This window comes from Carlito syrichta, unplaced genomic scaffold, assembly GCF_000164805.1.
Source record: "Carlito syrichta isolate Samal-C Ts95f unplaced genomic scaffold, Tarsius_syrichta-2.0.1 Scaffold309834, whole genome shotgun sequence".
NCBI lineage: Eukaryota > Metazoa > Chordata > Mammalia > Primates > Tarsiidae > Carlito > Carlito syrichta.
The window spans coordinates 76,682-96,500 of NW_007253930.1; the positions used below are offsets into that span (position 1 = coordinate 76,682).

Consider the following 19,819-nt stretch of genomic DNA (forward strand, 5'->3'; position numbering starts at 1 on the left):
CTGCATGACTTCTTTTGTGATGAGTAGTCATCAAGGCCTCTCTTCTGGGCCTTGTAATGTTGAATTCATGTGTTGTAGGGACAGGAAACAGATGCAGCCAGGCACTTTCACATTTGCAGAAAATAACCACTAAACTGTTTGTCAGTGTGTGTGTGTTGTGGCTGAGTGTCTAGTCCAAACAATAACAATTTAAAATGCTATTACAGCTTCTTTTGAAACAAAATTTTTTTTCCCACATTTCATCGCATAAGGAAAAAACGGTGCTTTGCTAATAAGTATGCCTTTCATAATTAGAAAAAATTAATATTAAAGCATAATAAAATGTCCAAAGCTAAAATGGCAAAGGAAAATGTGGCAGTGTTGGGGCAAAAATGATTTTCTAGCATTGTAGCTATTGCAGTGTTTTTGCTTTCTGATCCATGTGTGTCTATGTATATGTGCAAGCTTCTAATAGTTGTAAACAGTACACTTTTTATTCTACTCTTAAAAGCATCATTTTCTATATACTCTTTCACATTTCTACATAGTTGTGATTTTTTTTTTTTAATTTTTAACAGGTTGAAAATGCATTTGCTGGGTTACCAGGCTACAAGGAAATTCGCATACTTGATTTTAGGTAAATAGACTTATCCTAAAAATACACATACTTGGTAGCATTCTTTTTCCCACATAGAATAGTTTTTGTGTTTATCATATACATCCTAGCAACAAATGATTCGAATGCTGTAACTCAATGTGCTTTCTGGTAAATTGGTATACTTGATGCTAGCTTTTCAGGTGAGGAAACTGAGTTAGAAAAATGCAAAATAATATATTCAAGAAGAAATACTCGGTATGGAGTTGGGCCAGGATAAGAACTTGGGAAATCATGTCCCCAGTCTGCTACTGGCAAATTACACCATTCTTATCTGGCACTGATGGGAGACTAAAGTCAGATTAGATGTGGCCTCAGGTCCTCCTGAAACTTGTGGTGATTTGGACATCTTTGTGGAAGGCCTCTTTGGAAGGGATACATTAGTCCTCATTTCAAACACAAGAGTTCTGAGTGGACCAAAGAGACCTCTTTTAAAGACATTTCTTCCTTGCTTTTCTCACAGCATAATACATGTGAACATTTATTGAGTGAATACTTTACTCTGGGCATTTCACATTCCTGAGCTCACTTAATCGCCAACCCTCTCAGGTTAGATTTTTTTTTAAGAAAGCAGGATTTATTGAGAGGACAGAAAAACTCCCACAGTGGGAGGGGACCTGAAGAGGTTGCCCTGGATAGATATTTTTAATACTCATTTTGTAGAGGAGGAAACAGGATGAAATGACTGAAAGATTTTTATTTTTTATATTTATTTTATATTTTTTAAAGTTGGAGTCTCGCTCTGTCACCCAGACTAGAGTGCAGTGGCCGCTCCCAGCCACTGCAGCCTCGACCTGCTGGGTTCCAGTGATCCTTCTGCCCCAGCCTTCCTAGTAGCTGGAACTACAGGCATGCGTTACCACGCCCGGCTAATTTTTTTGATTTATTGTAGAGATGAGGTCTCACCAAGTTGCCCAGGTGGGTCTCAAACCCACAGGCTCAGACAATCCACTCACCTTGGCCTCCCAAAGTATGGGATTACAGGCTGAGCCACCGAGTCTGGCTATTTTTCATATTTTAAAGATGTGGGGTACAATTCAAGATTAGGTATACAAGTGGACATCATACAAGCAAAGTTTGGGCCTCCCTTTGGTCCCCACTTTGTCTGGTTTGAGATCAGTCACCCTAATTGGTGTTGTGTCCTTCCCCCACCCCAGCAGTATCCCACTACTACCAGTGGAAAGGGATGACATATTAAGCCAAAGTCCAAGAGCTTGTAAACTGGGGCAGAAGAGGAATTTTGAAACAAAGTGATTGACTTGTTAGCTCTTGCTCTGAATCTTCATGCTGGACTCAACACTGGGACTTAGATGACAGCTATGGCACAGAGATTGGATGCAAGGGAGCATGAGTGGGTCCACTGTGCTGTCTGGCAACGTAATTATCATAATGAACCATGCCACCATCACCACTTTGGCATGTTCTATCTAGTCAGAACTTCTGGGTTTACCAGGAATAGCAGAAAACATTTATATGGCATTTACAGCGTGCCAGGCTTTATATGTACTCTCTCTCTTCTTTAATTCCAGCCTCAATGTTATAAGATAGTTATTATCCAATAGGGGAACCAGAGCACAGGGAATTTAAATAATGTTCCCAAGAGTGCTCAGCTAGTTGGTGGTGCAGGCTTAGTTAAGAGAGGCCTGGCAGGATGGTTTGACCCCCTGCCTACTCTCACACCATGCCAATCTCTCAGGTCAACCTTAGCAGTTTTCACCAAATGCTGCCTCCAGCCATGAGGTCAGATGAGAGCCAGCGAATGTGAGGCCCCTGAAGACCTCCCGGGTCTGGCAGCAGATGAAGGGCAACACGGCCTTTGGAGCCAACTCTCCTGGCTTCTGGTCCTGCCTCTGCACTTCTGGCTGGATGCTTTTGGGTGTATTTCCAGGACTTCTCATTTGTATAAAAAAGACAATTTCCTATTAATCCTACTTTATTAAAAATGATTTTGAAATACTTTGAGCATTTAGCTTCTTTGTTCCTTAGTTTCTATACCTGTATTGGGTGATACTCATCAATTTTAATGAAGATTAAACAAATTAATTTTTGTAAAATGCTTAGCACAGTTCAAGTTCTATTTAAGCATCTGCTACATAATATAATATTTAATATTATATTAAAGTTGTGAAATAGTCTATAGTCTATAGTCAGTCCTGACATTTACCCTACTCTTAACAGTACCATCTGATTTTAATACTACATTATACATCGTTTCCCAAAAAAGAAGGTTCCCATTTTTCTTAATGCCAACCACTGAAGACCTCTGCTGATTTACTGAAAACAATTTTCTTATGAGGAGATAACCAGATGTGTATAGTGTAAAGGTACTTTTAAACAAAGTTTAAAAGAGGTTAAAGATCACTGGATTAAAAATAGAATCTATTTCACACCTTTGCTCACTTCCTTAAATCTATAAGAATTTGTCACTATCTGATACTATGTAAGCATTTTCATTTAAGGAAGGATTTCAAAGAAAATCAGAGGAAATTTATGAAGAATGTGTACTTTGAGAATGATGTGATGGTAATTACTATCTCAAACTCTGTTTAACATTTTCAATTTTTATTTTCAGGTCCCCCAAGGAACATGACAGGTAGAGTACTTCTTGGCACTTTCTGTACAGTCCACTGAATTAGGGGGTAATTTAGTAAATATCACAGACCCCAGCTCCAGGGGAGCATGATTCAAGTCTTATGTCAGTTTCCGTATCACTGTTCAGCTCCGTACAGATCAGGGATCAGGTAGTAAAGGATTTAACTTTGTAAGCCATATGGTCTCTGTTACAGCCACTCAATTCTGCCACTATCAGTGAAAGTAGACATAGGCAATGTATTGGAAATGGGTGAGACTTGCTGTGCTCCACTTTATTTATGGACATTGAAATCTGAGTTTCATATAGTTTTTCTGTGTCACAAAACATTCTTATTTTTAAATTTTTTCAACCAGTAAAAAAGTGTAAAATCCATTAATTCATGGATAGTGGGTTAGTGTTAGTTCACAGGTCATAGTTTTATAGACCTCTGTTATAGACTGTGACCAACAAGTACTTTTAACTATTGTGTTACACCTAATTTAAAATAACTTGCAATTATGTAAATACTTTCAGGTACACTGCATCTATCAATAATATAATCAAGTGTCTCTTTAGGCAGTAAATGAAGAAGAGAAAGCAGATCTTTATAATAGTACATGTACAAAAAATAACTGCTCTCTGGACTTTCTTAGAAGAAGCATAATATAAAAGCATAATCAATACCTTTATGGAGATTGCTTGTCATTTCTGCCATTGGATTCCAAATTTACTTAAAATTCACTTTCACTTGGAAGATTGATAAGTTTAACATAAAATTTATGAAGCAAATTCATTGACTAACTATAGATATGTTTAGAGATATAGTACTACTTCTCCATTATAATATATTCAAAAGGGTTTTCTGACTTCCTAATTTTTATTTACATTATTTTAACAAGTATTTGTTAAGTACCTAGTAATTGGGTAAATCTTGCATAGGAAAATAAATATCTCTTGGTTTCCACACTCTAGGATCACACAGTCTAATGAAAAGTGCTTTCAGAGACATGCCAAGTGGTGTTTTTTTAAGTTACTTTATCTTCTTATATCCCTGTGGGATAGTAAAAATGAGAATTAATATTCACTTTCCTTTTGGAGGTGAGGAAATGTTTGCCTCAGAGAGGCAATATGACTTGCCATAAGTAATAAAACTAGAAGGTATCACATATTTCTACCTAGGCAATTGGAACTTGGGTTTCTGTACTTTTAGTGTATGTAAACTGCTCTGTATGTATATATTATAGTGATATGTGTTGATAGTCTGCACTCAACCAAAAGACCTGACTGTTTAATTGCTGCTTTTTTGGAGTGATTAGAATGTTAAAACATCCCAAACTGGGCAAGGTAGCTCATGCCTATAATCCCAGCTACTTGGGAGGTGGAGGTGGGAGGATTTCTGGGAGCCCAGGAGTTTGAGTCTATCCTGTGCAACATAGTAAGATCTCATCTCAGTACAACCAAAAAACCAACCAATCAACCAACAAACAAAGAAACCCAACACAAATTTTGGTGTTAAGACAATGATCAAAAGATAGGATAAGCTTCTGCAGGGATACAGGCGACCATTCAACATAAAGTCATTGGGTTTTATGATAGAATTGTTTTTTATTTAAAAATATTTTTGTAAACTTTTTATTTTGACATTAAAGACTCACAGGAAACTGCAAAAAAAAAAAAAAAAAAGTCTGAGGAGATCCCATGTACCTTTAACCAAATTTTCCTCAAAGGCAACAACTTGCACAACTGTAGTACAATATCACAACTAGAAAATGGATATTGGTACTATCCACAGAGGTCATTACAGTTTAGCCAGTTTGTTATGTATGCACTTGTAAGTGTGTGTGTGTGTTCTGTTTAATTTTATATGTGTATATTTGTATAACCACCAGCACAATCAGGATCCAGAACTTTCTATAATCACATGGCTCCCTTGTGGTATCCCTTTAAAGCCATAGCATCCTCCATCCCTAACCAGTCAGCCACTACTCTGTTTTCCTTCTCTATAATTTTGTTATTACACAAATATTATATAAATGGAAACATACAATAGGTAACCTTTGAGTGCTAACTTTCTGTACTCAGCATAATTGCCTTAAGATTCATCCAAGCTGTTCCTTTTTATTGCTGAGTAGTAGTCCACAGCATGGATGTCCCCAGTGAGAGACATCTGGACTGTCTCTAGCTTTTGGTTATTATGAGTAAGGCTGCTTTGAACATTTGTGTTCAAGTTCTTGTATGAACATACAATTTTTTCTGTGGGACAAATGCCCAAGAATGCAATTGCTGGATTGAGGGTTGAGTAGATGTTTGGTTTTACAAAACACTGCCAAACTGCTTTCCAGAGTGGCTGTACAATTTTAGATTCTCACCAGCAAAGTTGGAGTGACCCAGAATCTCCACACCCTGGCCGACATTTTGTGTTGTCACTGTCTTTTATTTTAGTCATTTTGATGTGTGTATAAAGAGAGATTTATTTTTTTCTCCTCTTTATTTTTAAAAATTGATGTACTAATTGTACATATATTTATGGAGTGCACAGGGATGTTTCAATACATGTAAAGTTTAGTGATCAGATCAGGGAAATGAACACATCCATCGTCTCAAGCAGTTATCATTTCTTTGTGTTGGAAACATTCAGTATCCTCCTTGGAGCTATTTGAAACTGTATATTATTGTTAATTATAGTCATACTATAGTGGTATAGAACACAGTAACTTATTCTTCCTAGATACTGTAATTTTGTACCCTTTGATAAATCTCTTCCTACCTCTTCTTCCCCATAACTTTCTCAGTCTCTGGTGTCCTCTGTACTACTTTTTTCTTCTATGAGATCAACTTTTTTTTTAGCTTCCTTATATGAGTGAGAACATGGGGTGTTTAATTTTCTGTTCCTGTAATATATTTCACTTAATGTCCTCCAGTTCCAACCATGTTGCTGTGAATGACAGGATTTCCTTCTTTTTATGGCTGAATAGTATTGCATTCTATTATACATATGTGTGTGTGTGTGTGTGTGTGTGTGTGTGTGTGTGTGTGTGTGCTGATAGACACCTAGGTTGATTCCATATCTTTGTTCTTGTGAATAATGCTACAATAAACATGGGGTGCAGCCTCTTCAGTATACTAATTTCCTTTCTTCGTGATAAATGCCCAGTATTGGGATTGCTGGAATTAGTTGTAGTTTTGTAAGGACTCTCCATATTGTTCTCCATTGTGATTGTACTAGTTTACATTCCTGTCAACAGAGTGTAAATATTGCCTTTCACTGCATAGCACTGGCTATGTTTTGTCTTTCTGATGACAGCCTGCTGTGGATGTGGGTGGGGAGCACACACCTTATACTCCTACTTTGGAACAATGCAGTATGTGAATTCCCAGCAACTGGGCTCAGGGCTTGTAGTAAGGACTGTAGGCGTTTGTGGTGGCAATGGGCTGGTGAGCTTCTTCTGCTTACCTCCCTCCCCCACCCCTCCACTTCCCTCCCCACCCCCGCCCACAAGGGGAAGTTCCTCCTGTCTCTGGGCTGATCCAAACCAGGTGGAGATGGAAGTGCAGAGGCTGGGTGTCTCCATGCTGTCCCCTGGGTACCACAGGTGCCTATTCCCCCCTGCACTCCAGTGCTCTCCCTTCAGCTCTCCAGCCAAACGCTAGCTGTTTATCTATTGCCTTCATCCTTGTGTGTGTGTGTGTGTGTGTGTGTGTGTGTGTGTGTGTGTGTGTGTGCACGTGCGCGCGCGCATTGGGGTAGGAGGGTGCGTACCAGGTGTCTCCAGTCAGTCATCTTGTTTGTGCTACTCAGAATTGGTTTTTGTTTTTTTTTTTGAGTTGGAGTCTCACTCCCTCGCCCAGGCTGGAATGCAGTGGCACGCTCATGGCCACCCCAGTGTCAACCTGCTGGGCTCTGATGATCCTTCTGCCTCAGCCTTCCAAGTAGCTGCAACTACAAACACATGCAACCACGTCCGGCTATTTTTAAAATTTTATTGTAGAGACGAGGTCTTGCCAAGTTGCCTGGGCTGGCCTCGAACCTGCAGGTTCAGGCAATCCACTCGCCTTGGCCTCCCAAAGACTCCCTGGGACTACAGACTGAGCCAGCAAGCTTGGCCTAGAATTGTTAACTTAGGAACGGCTTTCAAAATTTGTTCAGTGTTGTCAGGAATTAGACAGTTGATGGAATGTACTTGCAACTTTTTAGTATACGTAAATTTAGAGTTATGTATGAATGAATGTAACACACAAGTCTATTTCTAGAGTATATGACATGTCCTTGCCCCCCTTCCCTCATTCCAGAAGCATTTATATACATATGAAGTTTTCTATTTGCTCTGCACCTCTTTCAAAATGCACTCATTATGTTAAGTTAGTAGGTAGGGCCCATTTGAAGTGAATCAACAGCATAGCCAACCAGTATACACAATTTATAAATTTAGCTCCAGGCTTTGAAAGTGTATACCACTGAGACTAAAAGGAACTCAAACATGCAGAAAGGAAAAAAACAAACAGCCCCATAATAAAGTGGGCACAAGACGAATAGACACTTCTCAAAAGACATATAAGCAGCCAACAGACACATGAAAAAAAAAATGTTCAACTTCACTAATCATCAGAGAAATGCAAATCAAAACCACATTGAGATACCAACTAACCCAGTAAGAATGGCAATGACTAATAAAACAAACAACAACAGATGTTGGTGAGGATGTGGAGAAAGGGAACGCTTCTTAACTGTTGGTGGGTATGTAAACTAGTTCAACCTCTATGGAAAAGTGTGGTAATTCCTAAAAAAACTAGAAAATAGCCTTCCATATGACCCAGCAATCTCCCTTCTGGAAATAAACCCAGAGGAACTTAAATCACTCTACAAAAAAGATACTTGCACACACATGTTTATTGCAGCACTATTTAAAATAGCACAAACATGGAACCAACCATGCTGCCCATTGAAACTGGACTGGATAAAAAAATTTGGTACATATACACGATGGAATATTATGCAAACATAAAGAACAAATTTATGAACTTTGCTGCAACATGGATGGATTTAGAGTCTATAATATTCACTGATCTATCACAGAAAAAAGGAACTGAGTACCACATGTTCTCACCCATAAGTGGACCCTGAACATCTACCATAATACTATAAGGCAAGGATTGGCAGTAGCCGGAAACTGCCAGAGGAAGGGGTTGGGGCATATGATGTTAATAAATGTACCTGATCCCAAACCAGGCAAAATGGGGACCAAAAGGAGGCCCAAATTTTACCTGTACCATGACCACTTGTATACCTAAACCTGAATTGTATCCCACATTTTAAAAATAAAATAAATTTTTAAAAATGTGTATACCTACTTTCTAGAAGTGCTATAGAAGAAGAGATGTCTGAGTTTCTCTGAAATATCCATATTTTGGTTGATCTTGATGAGATATGATAGCACTATTTTTAATTTTAAAAATATATTGTCAAACAACCAATCAGGGCATTTGAGGTGAGGGAATAGAAAAGGGTGAACTTCACCTCCATGTGACCGATGTCTCTGGAAATAGCCGTGGGACACAGAAACTCTCCTCTGCACAGCAGCTATTTCAGTCCAGTTCAGAAGATGAAAGATGGTGATTTAGTGGTGGTTGGTCAACTCGGAGTTGCTGAGTGTGGAGAGCCAGCACAGCTTGCTTTAATCAGATGCTGTTTTGTCTACCAGTTTGTATTCTTCTTCTTGTGTACTTCCTTGGCCTCTTGGCATTCTTTTATTCTGTCCCTCATCCTGAGACATCTTGGTACTCCATTTATCATGCCAGGACTCAGTCTGTTCTGGGTTGCAGTGAAGTTCTTGGCCCTGAGAATAGATGGTTTCCTGGTCTTTCATGCATTTCTGTGAGCTTTCTTTCCAAGACACAAACGTGGTGATAAATTGTAGCATCTCACTGAGGTATTTTATCTTCCTTAATGAGTTTATTCTTACTAGGCAAGGTAGATTATAATAGAAGTATTACATGTAGACATCCAATGGAAACATTGGGAGGCAAAAATATTTTGCCACTAATCTATTCCAGGCTGCCTGATTTGCATAGATTTCTTGATCCAGGAACATTTCTCTTGATCCCTTCCCTATAATATTTAAAAGTCATGCAAGGCACATGGTAGCTTCCAGTAAATGCTTGACTCTCCTTGTCTGATTTTCTGCATAGACTGGGAACAAGCTCAAGTGCTAACTGGCATTGCCTCTTCTCCTGCTTTTTTCTTCTTATCCCTGTGTTCCTGTCTTAGAGTCATGTTAACACTAGAAGTCAGTTTAATAGGTTGGGTAAATATGCCAAGGAGAGGGTTATGGTCTGTCCCTCTGAGCTTGAGAAGAGCTTGCATCTCCTCAGGGAGTTGGGTTGTGGCTATGAAATAATGTCCTTAAGATGATTACTCAGTTGGCAGTAGTGGAAATCTGCTGGGGAGAAGGAGGGCACACTTCATCCACAAGGGTACCTGCATAATGAACATTTGTATACCTAACCCTGAATTGTACCCCACATCTTTAGAATAAAAAATTTAAAAAAAGAACTAAAAGAAAAAGATGATTACTCAGAAGACACAAATGTATGAAGAGAATATGTGCGTATTTTAAGAGTGAAAGCTTGCTCTTTTATATTTAGTGTCTGCAAATGCTTCAGATTAAGTCAGGAGCATTATACATTGTCATTTAAGTGGCACATATCCATTCGTCTTATCTGCCTGCACTTGTGAACAACATTGACCATTTAAAGAATTATTTTCAAAAGTATTTATTGATCTATGGTGATCCAGGCATTATGCTAGATGCCAGGGATAGAGGACTGAATGAAAATGATGTGTATTCAGTTGATGGGGAGATAAGAGCATGGGCACCAACTGTGTCTTCAGTGATGGAATGTTGAAGATGTCACCAGGAAGTAACATCTAAGTGGAGGCAAAAAAGCCAAGCGAAGGTATATGAATGTGTGTGTTCATGTGTATGTGACGAACACAGGGGAAGACAGGCCATAACAGGCATTGCAGAGAGAAGGTAATGTATGAGGATGCAGAGTCAGAGTAGTGTATGTGCCTGTGATTGGCCCGTGCATCAGAAAGACATCCCACAGAGAGCAGGGGAATGTGGTGTGCTGAGTTCTGACCAGCAGGTGTCCCTGTCCCTCTTACTGTTTTATTCCACCTTGGAACCGTCACGTGGTTATGTTAGCATGTTTTACTGAATTTACTTCTTTATGAAGAAGATTGGGAATTACCTTGGAGTCAACATATTCTGATGTACCAAATTAAAAGACTTTACTTGCTTGAGGGATCATGGGAAGTTCTAGAGACAAGCAGGTGTTTTTTACTACTTAGAGCATCAGGGTGGCAAAGTGCTCAGTTGGTCCTTTGAAAAACCATGAGCCCTGCTGCATGAGAAGAGGTAGTTTATCAGCTCTGGGAGGAAGACAGTACTGAAGTTCTCAGAGTGAGGCAGAAAAGCCAAAGAAGCCGGGCTGCTTGTGTGGTAGGTGAAAGTGTCGCCTTCATGGTGTTCCCTGCATTCCAGGGGGTGTCATCTGCACCATGTAGGCCAGGACAGGACCAGATCAGCCAGTGCTCCCAGAGAGGAGAGATCTCCTAAGACCATGTGTGCTTACCAAACCACAGAAGGCAATGAAGTCTCTAGGACCCCCACTGAGCTATAAAAAATGAGAAATATATCTGCCAGGTGACCAGACATTGCATTGGCTGCCTCATGCATTCTCTCCCCATAGGAAAGTTTGTAAGGAGTTACAATAAAAAATTTCCTTGCAAGCTTGACATCAGAAAAATGAAGTTGGATGATCTTAACAGCCAGTATCAGCAAGCCAGATCTAGGCATCTAACTTACAAGGAAGCCCCAAAACACTGGGTCACAGTAACATAAATTAGTTGACTAATTTCTTTTTTCCTAGACTCCAAGATATCTTTCTCATTATGCTGATACCTTTCTTTATATATGTAAATACCTTGATTATGCTACATTTTGAGTTAGAGTCTTACTCTATCACCCATGCTGGAGTGCAGTGGCACACTCATGGCTACTGCAGCCTTGATCTGCTGGGGTTAGGCGATCTTTCCACCTCAGTCTTTCAGGCAGCTGGGACTATATGCATGTGCCATCACAGCCAGCCAATATTTTGTTTATTTTATTTTATTTTAGATGTGGAGTACAATTCAGGATTAGGTATACAAGTGGTCATCATACAGGTAAAGTTTGGACCTTCCTTTGGTCCCCACTTTGCCTGGTTTGGGATCAGGCACCCTTATTGATATTGTGCAACCCCCCTCACTCTCCACAGTCCAGCAGTATTCTGCTACTGCTGATCCCTTTCTTATAGTGTTATGGTAAATGTTCAGGGTCTGCTTGTGAGTGAGAACATGTGGTACTTTGTTGTTTGTTTCTGTGATAGATCACTGAGTATGATAGACTCTAAATCCATCCAAGTTGCTGCAAAGTCCATGCTTGCCCTTCTTTATGACTACGTGATATTCCATATGTACCACATTTTTTTATCCAGTCCAGTTTCAATGGGCAGCACAGTTGGTTCCATGCTTTTTCTATTTTAAATAGTGCTGCAATAAGCATGTGTGTGCATGTATCTTTTTTGTAGAACGATTTGATTTTCTCCAGGTGTATTCCCAGAAGGGGGATTGCTAAGTCAAATGGAAAGTTAATGTTTAATTCTTTTAGAAATTGCCACACTGGTTTTCAAAGAAGTTGAACTAGTTTGCATTCCCACCAATAGTCTAAAGCGTTCTTTTTCTCTGCATCCTTACCAGTGTATGTTATTGTTTATTAATGATGGCCATTCTTACTGGGGTTAGGTGGTATCTCAGTGTGCTTTTGATTTGCATTTCTCTCATGATTATGAGGCTGAGAATTTTTTCATGTGTCTGTTGGCTACCCGTATATCTTCTTTTGAGAAGTGTCTATTCCTGTCTTTTGCCCACTTTTTAGTAGGGCTGTTTGTTTTTTTTCCTTTTGGCAAAAAGGAAAATTTCCTTGTAGAGACTGGATGTTAGGCTTTAATCAGATATACAGTTGGCAAGTATTTTTTCCCAGTCTGTGAGCTGTCTCCCTGCTCTCTTGATGGTTTCTTTGGCTTTGCAGAAGCTTTTCAGTTTAATGAGGTCCCACTTGTCTATCTTATCTACAAATGCATGGGCATTTGGTGTTTTGATCAGGAACTGGTTAGCAGTTCCGAATTCCATAAGGGTGTCTCCTGTATTTTCTAAGAATCTTATAGTTTGAGGTTCTATGTTTAGGTCTTTGATTCATTTAGAGTTGATTTTTGTGTCTGGTGATAGGTAGGGGTCCTGTTTCCAGATTCTGCATGTGACCAGCCAGTTTTGCCAGCTCCATTTACTGGATAAGTTCTCCTCTCCCCAGTGGTTGGTGGTACAGGCTTTGTTAAAGATGAGTTGGTTGAGAAATTCAGGTTTTCATTGGTCAATATGCCTATTCTTGTACAAATACCAAACTGTTTTGATTATTGTAGTCTTATAGTAAAGTTTAAAAACTGGAAGTGTGATACCCCCTGCTTTGTTTCTTTTGATGAGAGTTGTTTTGGCTATCATGGTTGTTTATGTTTCTATATGAATTTTTGTATATTGTCATTTCCAGGTCTGAGAAGAATGATGTTGGTAATTTAATGGGTATTGTGTTGAATCTGTAGATTGCCTTTGGTAGGATGGACATCTTAACAATGTCGATTCTTCCTATCTATGAGCATGGAAATTTTTTTTGAAACAATAAAAATTTTATTTTTTATTAAAACATTTTTTTTTAATTTTAAAGATGTGAGGTGCAATTCAGGGTTGGGTATACAAATGTTCATTATGCAGGTACCTTTGTTGATGAGGTATGCCCCTCTCTCCTCTGGCAGTTTCCCTCAACTGCCAGTCCCACCCCCTCATCCCCTGGCAGTTTCCCACTACTGCCATTCTTTTTCTGATAGTTTTATGATAATTGTTCAAGGTCCACTTATGAGTGAGAACTTATGGTACTCTGTTCTTTGATTCTGTGATAAATCACTGAGTATGATAGACTCTAAATTCATCCAAGTTGCTACGAAGTTCTTATGTTTGTCCTTTTTTATGAGTGCATAATATTCCATTGTGTATATGTACCACTTTTTAAAAAATCTGGTCCAGCTTCAGTGGGCAGCATGGTTGGTTCCATGTTTTTGTAACTCTGAATAGAACTGCAACAAACATACGTGTGCAGGTATCTTTTGGGTATAATGATTTGAGTTCTTCTGGGTATGTTCCCAATAGGGAGTATTGCTGCATCATATGGAAAGTCAGTTTCTAGTCCTTTCAGAAGTCACCACACTGTCTTCCAAAGAGGGTGCACTAGTTTGTGTTCCCACCAGCAGTTTAGAAGTGTTCCTTTTTATCTGCATCCTTGCCAGTATCTGTTGTTTGTTTTATTAATGATGGCCAAACTTACTGGGGTTAGGTGGTATCTCAATGTGGTTTTGCTTTGCATTTTTCTGATGATGAGGGAGACTGAACACTTTTTAATGGGTCTGTTAGCTGCCCATATATCTTCTTTTGAGAAGTTTCTCTTCATGTCTTTTGCCCATTTTTAATGGGCCTGTTTGTTTTTTTCCTTTTGGCACTTTTAAGTTCCTTATGGATCCTAGATGTTAGGCCTTTGTCAGATATACAGTTGGCAAATATTTTTCCAATTCTGTGGACTGTCTCCCTGCTCTCTTGATGGTTTCTTTTGCTTTACAGAAGCTCATCAGTTTGATGAGGTCCCACTTGTCTATCTTATTACTTATGGTATGGGCATTAGGATTTTGATCAGGAATTGGTTGCCAGTTCCAATTTCCATAAGGGTGTCTCCTGCATTTTCTAAGATTCTTATAGTTTGAGGCCATACGTTTAGGTCTTTGATCCATTTAGAGTTAATTTTTTGTGTATAGTGATAGGTAGGGGTCCTGTTTCAGTCTTCTGCATATGATCAGTCAGTTCTCCCAGCTCCTTGTACTGAATAGGTTCTTCTCTCCCCATTGGTTGTTGTTGGAGGCATTTTCAAAGATGAGTTGGTTGAGGAATTGAGGCTTTGCTTCTGGAATCTCTATCCTGTTCCATTGGTCTATATACCTTTTCTTGTATCAATACCAAACTGTTTTGATTATTGTAACCTTATAGTAAAGTTTGAAGTCTGGAAGTGTGATACCTCCTGCCTTGTTTCTTTGGCTGAGGATTGTTTTGGCTATTCGTGATTGTTTATGTTTCCATATGAATTTCTGTATTGTCATTTCCAGGTCTTAGAAGAATGATGTTGGTAATTTAATGGATATTGCATTGAATCTGTAGATTGTGTGTGGTAGAATGGACATCTTAACAATATTGATTCTTCCTGTCCATGAGCATGGAATTTTTTTTTCATTTGTTTGTATCTTCTTAGAGTTCCTTGAACAGTGTTTTGTAGTTTTCACTGTAAAGGTCTTTCACTTCTCTGGTTAGGAAAATGCTGAGGTATTTCATTTTTTGTGTGGCCATTGTAAATGGGATTTTGCTTTTTATTTGGTTCTCTGCCTGCTTGTTGTTGGTGTTTAAGAATGTAACTGTCTTTTGCACATTTATTTTGTACCTCAAGACTCTGCCAAAGTCTTTTATCAGTGCAAGGAGATTTTTGACAGATTCTCTTGGGTTTTTGAGGTATAGGATCATATCATTAGCAAAGAGGGATACCTTAACTTCCTCTTTTCCTATTTGGATATCCTTGATTTCCTTCTCTTGTCTAATTGCTCTAACTATGACTTTCAATACAATGTTGAACAAGAGTTGTGAGAGTGGGCAGCCTTGTCTTGCTCTAGTTTTTAGGGGAAATGTTTTCGGTTTCTTCCCATTTAGCAATATGCTGACTGTGGTTTTATCATAGATGGCACTTACTATTTTGAGCTATGTTCCTTCTATGCCTAGGTGTTTGAGGGTTTTTTTCAAGAAGGGATGCTAGATTTTATCAAAAGCTTTTTCTGCATCTAATGATATAATTGTGTGGCTTTTGTTTTTTACATCTGTTGATATATTAAATTACGTTTGTGGTCTTGCGGATATTGAACCTGCCCTGCATCCTGTTGTTGGTCATGGTAGATGATTTTTGAGATGTATTGTTGGATCTTATTTGCTAGAATCTTTTTGAGAATTTTTGCATCTATGTTCATAAGGGATATTGGCCCGCAGTTCTCTTTTTTTGTTGGATCTTTATCCTGTTTGGGTATCAGTGTGATATTAACTTCGTAAAATGGTATGAGAAAAATTCTGTATTTCTCAATTGCCTGGAATACTTCCAATAGGATTGGTATCAGCTCCTCTTATACGTTTTGTAGAATTCAGAGGAAAGTGGTCTGGTCCAGGGCTTTTTTTCATAGGTAGCTTTTTTATGATGGACTCAATTTTCTGGGTTGTTATTGGTCTATTTATTGTCTCAATGTCTTCTTGTTTCAACCTTGGGAGGTTGTGTGATGTCAGAAAGTCCTCCATTTCATTTAGGTTATCATGTTTGTTTCCATTTAGGTGTGCATAGTAGTCTCTGATAATCCTTTGTATTTCTTTGGGGTCAGTTGATTTGATCTTTTGTATTTCTGATTGTGTTTATTTGAGATTTTTCTCTTTTTTTCTTGGTCATTCTGGCTAGTGGGCCCATCAATTTTGTTTATTCTTTCAAAGAACCAGCTTTTTGTTTTGTTGATTTTTTCTATGATATTTTTGTCTTTTATGTCCTGTATTTTGGCTTTTACTTTGGTGATCTGGATTCTTCTGCTGAAGTTATGGTTTTGATGGTCTTGTTTTTCCAACTCCCTTAAGTGATTTGTTAGGTTGCTAACTTGAGATCTTTCCACTTCTTGATGTGTATTCATAGAGATATACATTCCCCTCAGAAGTGCTTTCATGGCATCCCCAGAGGTTTTGGTAGGATGTTTCTTTATTTTCATTTGTTTCCAGGTATCTTTTAATTTCCATTTTGATTTCTGTGTTGACTGAGTAGTTGTTCAGCATCCTGCTGTTTAGTGTCCATGTATTTGTGGGTTTTGGGGGAACTTTGTTATTAATATTTATTTTTGTTCCACCATGGTCTGAGAAGGTGCATAGCAGTATTTCCATCTTAGAAAATCTGTTTATGCTTGATTTATGCCTAAGGATGTGATCGATGTTGGTGTACATTCCATGTAGTGATGAGTAGAATGTATATTCTTTGGTTGTTGAGTGGATGATTCTGGGTAGGTATCTATTAAGTCAATTGGTCAAGTGTCAAGTTGAGGTTCGGAATCTCTTTGTTGATTTTTTTTGCCTCAATGATCTATCTAGGGTTGTTAGTGGAGTATTTAGATCCCCAGCTATAATAGTGTTAGATTCCATATCTTTTTTTAGTTCACTTAGTAGTTACTTTATAAAAGTTGGTGCTCTTGTGTTGTGTGCATATGTGTTTAGGATGGATATTTCTTGTTGATGGACTGAAACTTTTATCATTATGTAGTATCCTTCAATATCTTTTTTATTTTTGATAGCTTAAAGGTTATTTTGTCTGATATTAAGATCACGAATCATGCCTTCTTTTGTGATGCATTCGCTTGGAAACTTGTTTTCCATTCTCTAACTTTAAATCTGTGTGCTACTCTTATGGAGAGATGAGTTTCCTAGATGTATTTTGAGTCATTTAAAAAAAATCCAGTTTGCCATTCTGTATCTTTTCAGTGGTGCATTTATTCCATTCACATTCAGGATTGTTGAAATGTGATTGTTTCATCCTGTCATGAGGGTCTTATGAAGTTTTTTTGTTTGTCTTTTTGTTTTCTTTTAGCTTTTGGGTTGAAGTAAGTGTTTTTTTTCAAGTTTGCAGTTGTGATGTATTCTCTCTTGATTCTGTGTTCAGCTGTTCTCTTGGGAAGTGTGTGGTCATTCTTTTTTCTCTTTTCTGTGATTAATACCTTTTTAAGCATCTTCTGTAGAGCTGGTCTGGAATCTCTTAGGGATTGGATGTCTGAGAAAGATTTTAATTCTCCATTGTTGATGAAACTGACCTTGGCTGGGTAGGAAATTCTTAGTTGAAATGGTTTATCTTTGAAGACTTTGAATATTGGACTCTAGTCCCTTCTAGTTTGTAGTGTTTCTGTTGATAGGTGCTGCTATTCTGATTGGTTTTCCCTGATAGGTAGCCTGACTTTTCTCTCTTGCTGCTTTTAGTATTTTTTTGTGCCTACTTTGTGTAGGCGTATTGCTATGTGTCTGCCTATGGGTTGGTCTTCTCATTTGATGTCTTGTGGGGGGTCCTCTGTATCTCTTATGTTTGGCTAGTCACATCTCTGGTGAGATGGGGGAAAGTTTTCTTGGATAACTTCTGGAATACTTGCTCCAAGGTGTTCTCCATTTCCCTTTCTTCTTCTGGGATACCAATCAGGCATGAGTTTGACCTCTTGATATAATCACACATCTCTTGGAGGCTTTGTTCTCTCTGAGTTTTCTTTCTATGTTTTTTACAGATTGGATTAATTCCATGTTTTGGTTTTCATGTTCTGAGATTCTTTTCTTCTGCTTGATTAATTTTGCTTTCTATGCTTCCCATCTTATTTTTTATTACCTGGATGGAATTTTCTATGGCCAAAATCTCTGCTACAAGTCCTTTCAGTGTTGCATCTTGTCTTTCTTGAGTCCTATTCACTCCTTCCATCCATTCCCTAGTCCCTGTTGTATTCTGGGGCCTGTCATTGGTGATGTCCATTCTTTGGGCTCTTAGGTCTGATTTTTCAGTTGTTTTCTCTTTGTAACATTGGGAATTACCAGTGTTCCGCCACTGATTTTTTTCCTAATCGGTTACAGATCTCTTTCTTTTCTCTTTAGTTCCATTATTCAGTGGCAGGGAGAAACTTTCACTTCTGACATTTGCTCAATCCTCTATTCTTCCCTGATCAGGGCTCTGAATTTTTTCTATTTTGAAACAGGCTGAGGGTGGAAAGCTTTACTGTTTCTTGTAGTTTTGAGAGTTGAATAAGGTGGCGGATAGGAAGCTAGGATTCAGAAACTACTTGCAAATGACAATATTCACTGATTTAATTATGGGTTCCTTGAGACCCACTCCCTACCACCACTCTATATGATGATACAATGGATAGTGTGTTCCCCGAGTCTAAGATACAGTAATAGTAATGAGGAGAACAGAGAAAAGTAGAATTAAATGAGATAGACAAAAATTAAAAAAAAACACAAAACAACAAGAGAAAATGCTAAAGCAAAAATTAAATATATACATACCCCCACACACCAAAACAAACTGGAATAACAACAAAGCAAAACAAAACAAACAAAAACATCAGCATCAAAACAGAAAAATGAAACACACACATACACATCCCCAACCCAAAATGAAAGAAGAAAAAGAGAGAGAGAAAAAAAGAATTCAAACTGAACCCTCACACATATATTCATACACACATTGAACTAAAAAAAAGAACAAAAGAGAAAAAATAAACAAAAAAACCCTGAAAGATGAACACTCAATCCTTCACATACATGCATAAACAGAAAACAAAAAATGAAAGAAGAAAGAAAAAAAGGAGTGGGGGGGGATGCAGATCAAACCCCTCATATACACACATGCATGAAAGGAAAAATATATTTTTAAAAAACAAATTAACAAAGAAAAAACCCTGCCCTCTTGTGGCAGGTTCTGTAGTTGTTCCTCTCAGCTGTCCCTCTGCTGTCTCCTGCAGAACTTTGGCCTCATTCACAATCTCTCTAGTGTCCCACCCAGAGAAAGAGGAGGGGGCAATGGGGGTGATTGGGGCTTCAGTCTTCCCCTCCCACTCTAGTATGGTCAGAGGATCCCCTCTGGTAGGGAGGTACAGGATTGTCTCTTCCCCAGGTTCTGGCTGGGGGGCACCCCAGTCAGGCTTATCCTGGAGTGGAGTCCTCCTAGTGAGCTGACATCCAGGCCCTGCCTGGGTTCATCCCTCTCAGTCTCGCCCCAGCTGTGTGGGTCTGACATTCAGAGGATTACTGGGGAGGAGTGGGTTGGATCAACCCCAGACTCACCACTGATCTCTTTGGAGATCTTCCTCATCCTTTTCTGACCACACCCTTTGTCCTGTGGCTGAATCACGTTGGGAGTGGGGTGTCTCAGACTCAGTACTCATCCTGTTCCTCTGGAGTTTGTGCTCTTAGGTTATTCCCTTTGGGTCATAATCAACCTCTGAGTACTTTTCTTTTTTATTAAATCAATATTTTTTATTATGGTTTTGTGGGGTACAGTTAAGGGTTAGGTGTACAATTACATTTCATTCAGGCACCCTGTTGATAAGAGGTGTTTCCCCTTCCCCAGACAGATATTTGCTACTGTTAATCCCAACTCCCTCCCCCCCATAGTTTCCCAGTACCATCAGTCATTTTCTTATAGTATTACATTGGATGTTCAAGGTCCATTATATGAGTGAGAACATGTGATACTCGGATCTTTGTTTTCTGTGAGAGGTCACTCAGGAATTATAGACTCTAGTTCCATCCAGGTTGCTGCGAAATTCATGATTTTGTTCTTTTTTATGGTTGCGTAGTATTCCATCGTGTATATGTACCACATTTTTTC

General features: G+C 38.7%; 1 protein-coding gene across 1 annotated transcript in view; it reads left to right on the forward strand.

Moving 5' to 3' along the window:
* IMPG2 (interphotoreceptor matrix proteoglycan 2) overlaps window positions 1-19,819 on the forward strand; it is a 106,047-nt gene that overhangs the window by 53,927 nt on the left and 32,301 nt on the right. The window contains exons 8-9 of the mRNA XM_021717522.1: window positions 558-616; window positions 3,207-3,227. Coding sequence (XP_021573197.1) covers window positions 558-616; window positions 3,207-3,227 — 80 coding nt within the window. The remainder of the gene's footprint in view (window positions 1-557; window positions 617-3,206; window positions 3,228-19,819) is intronic.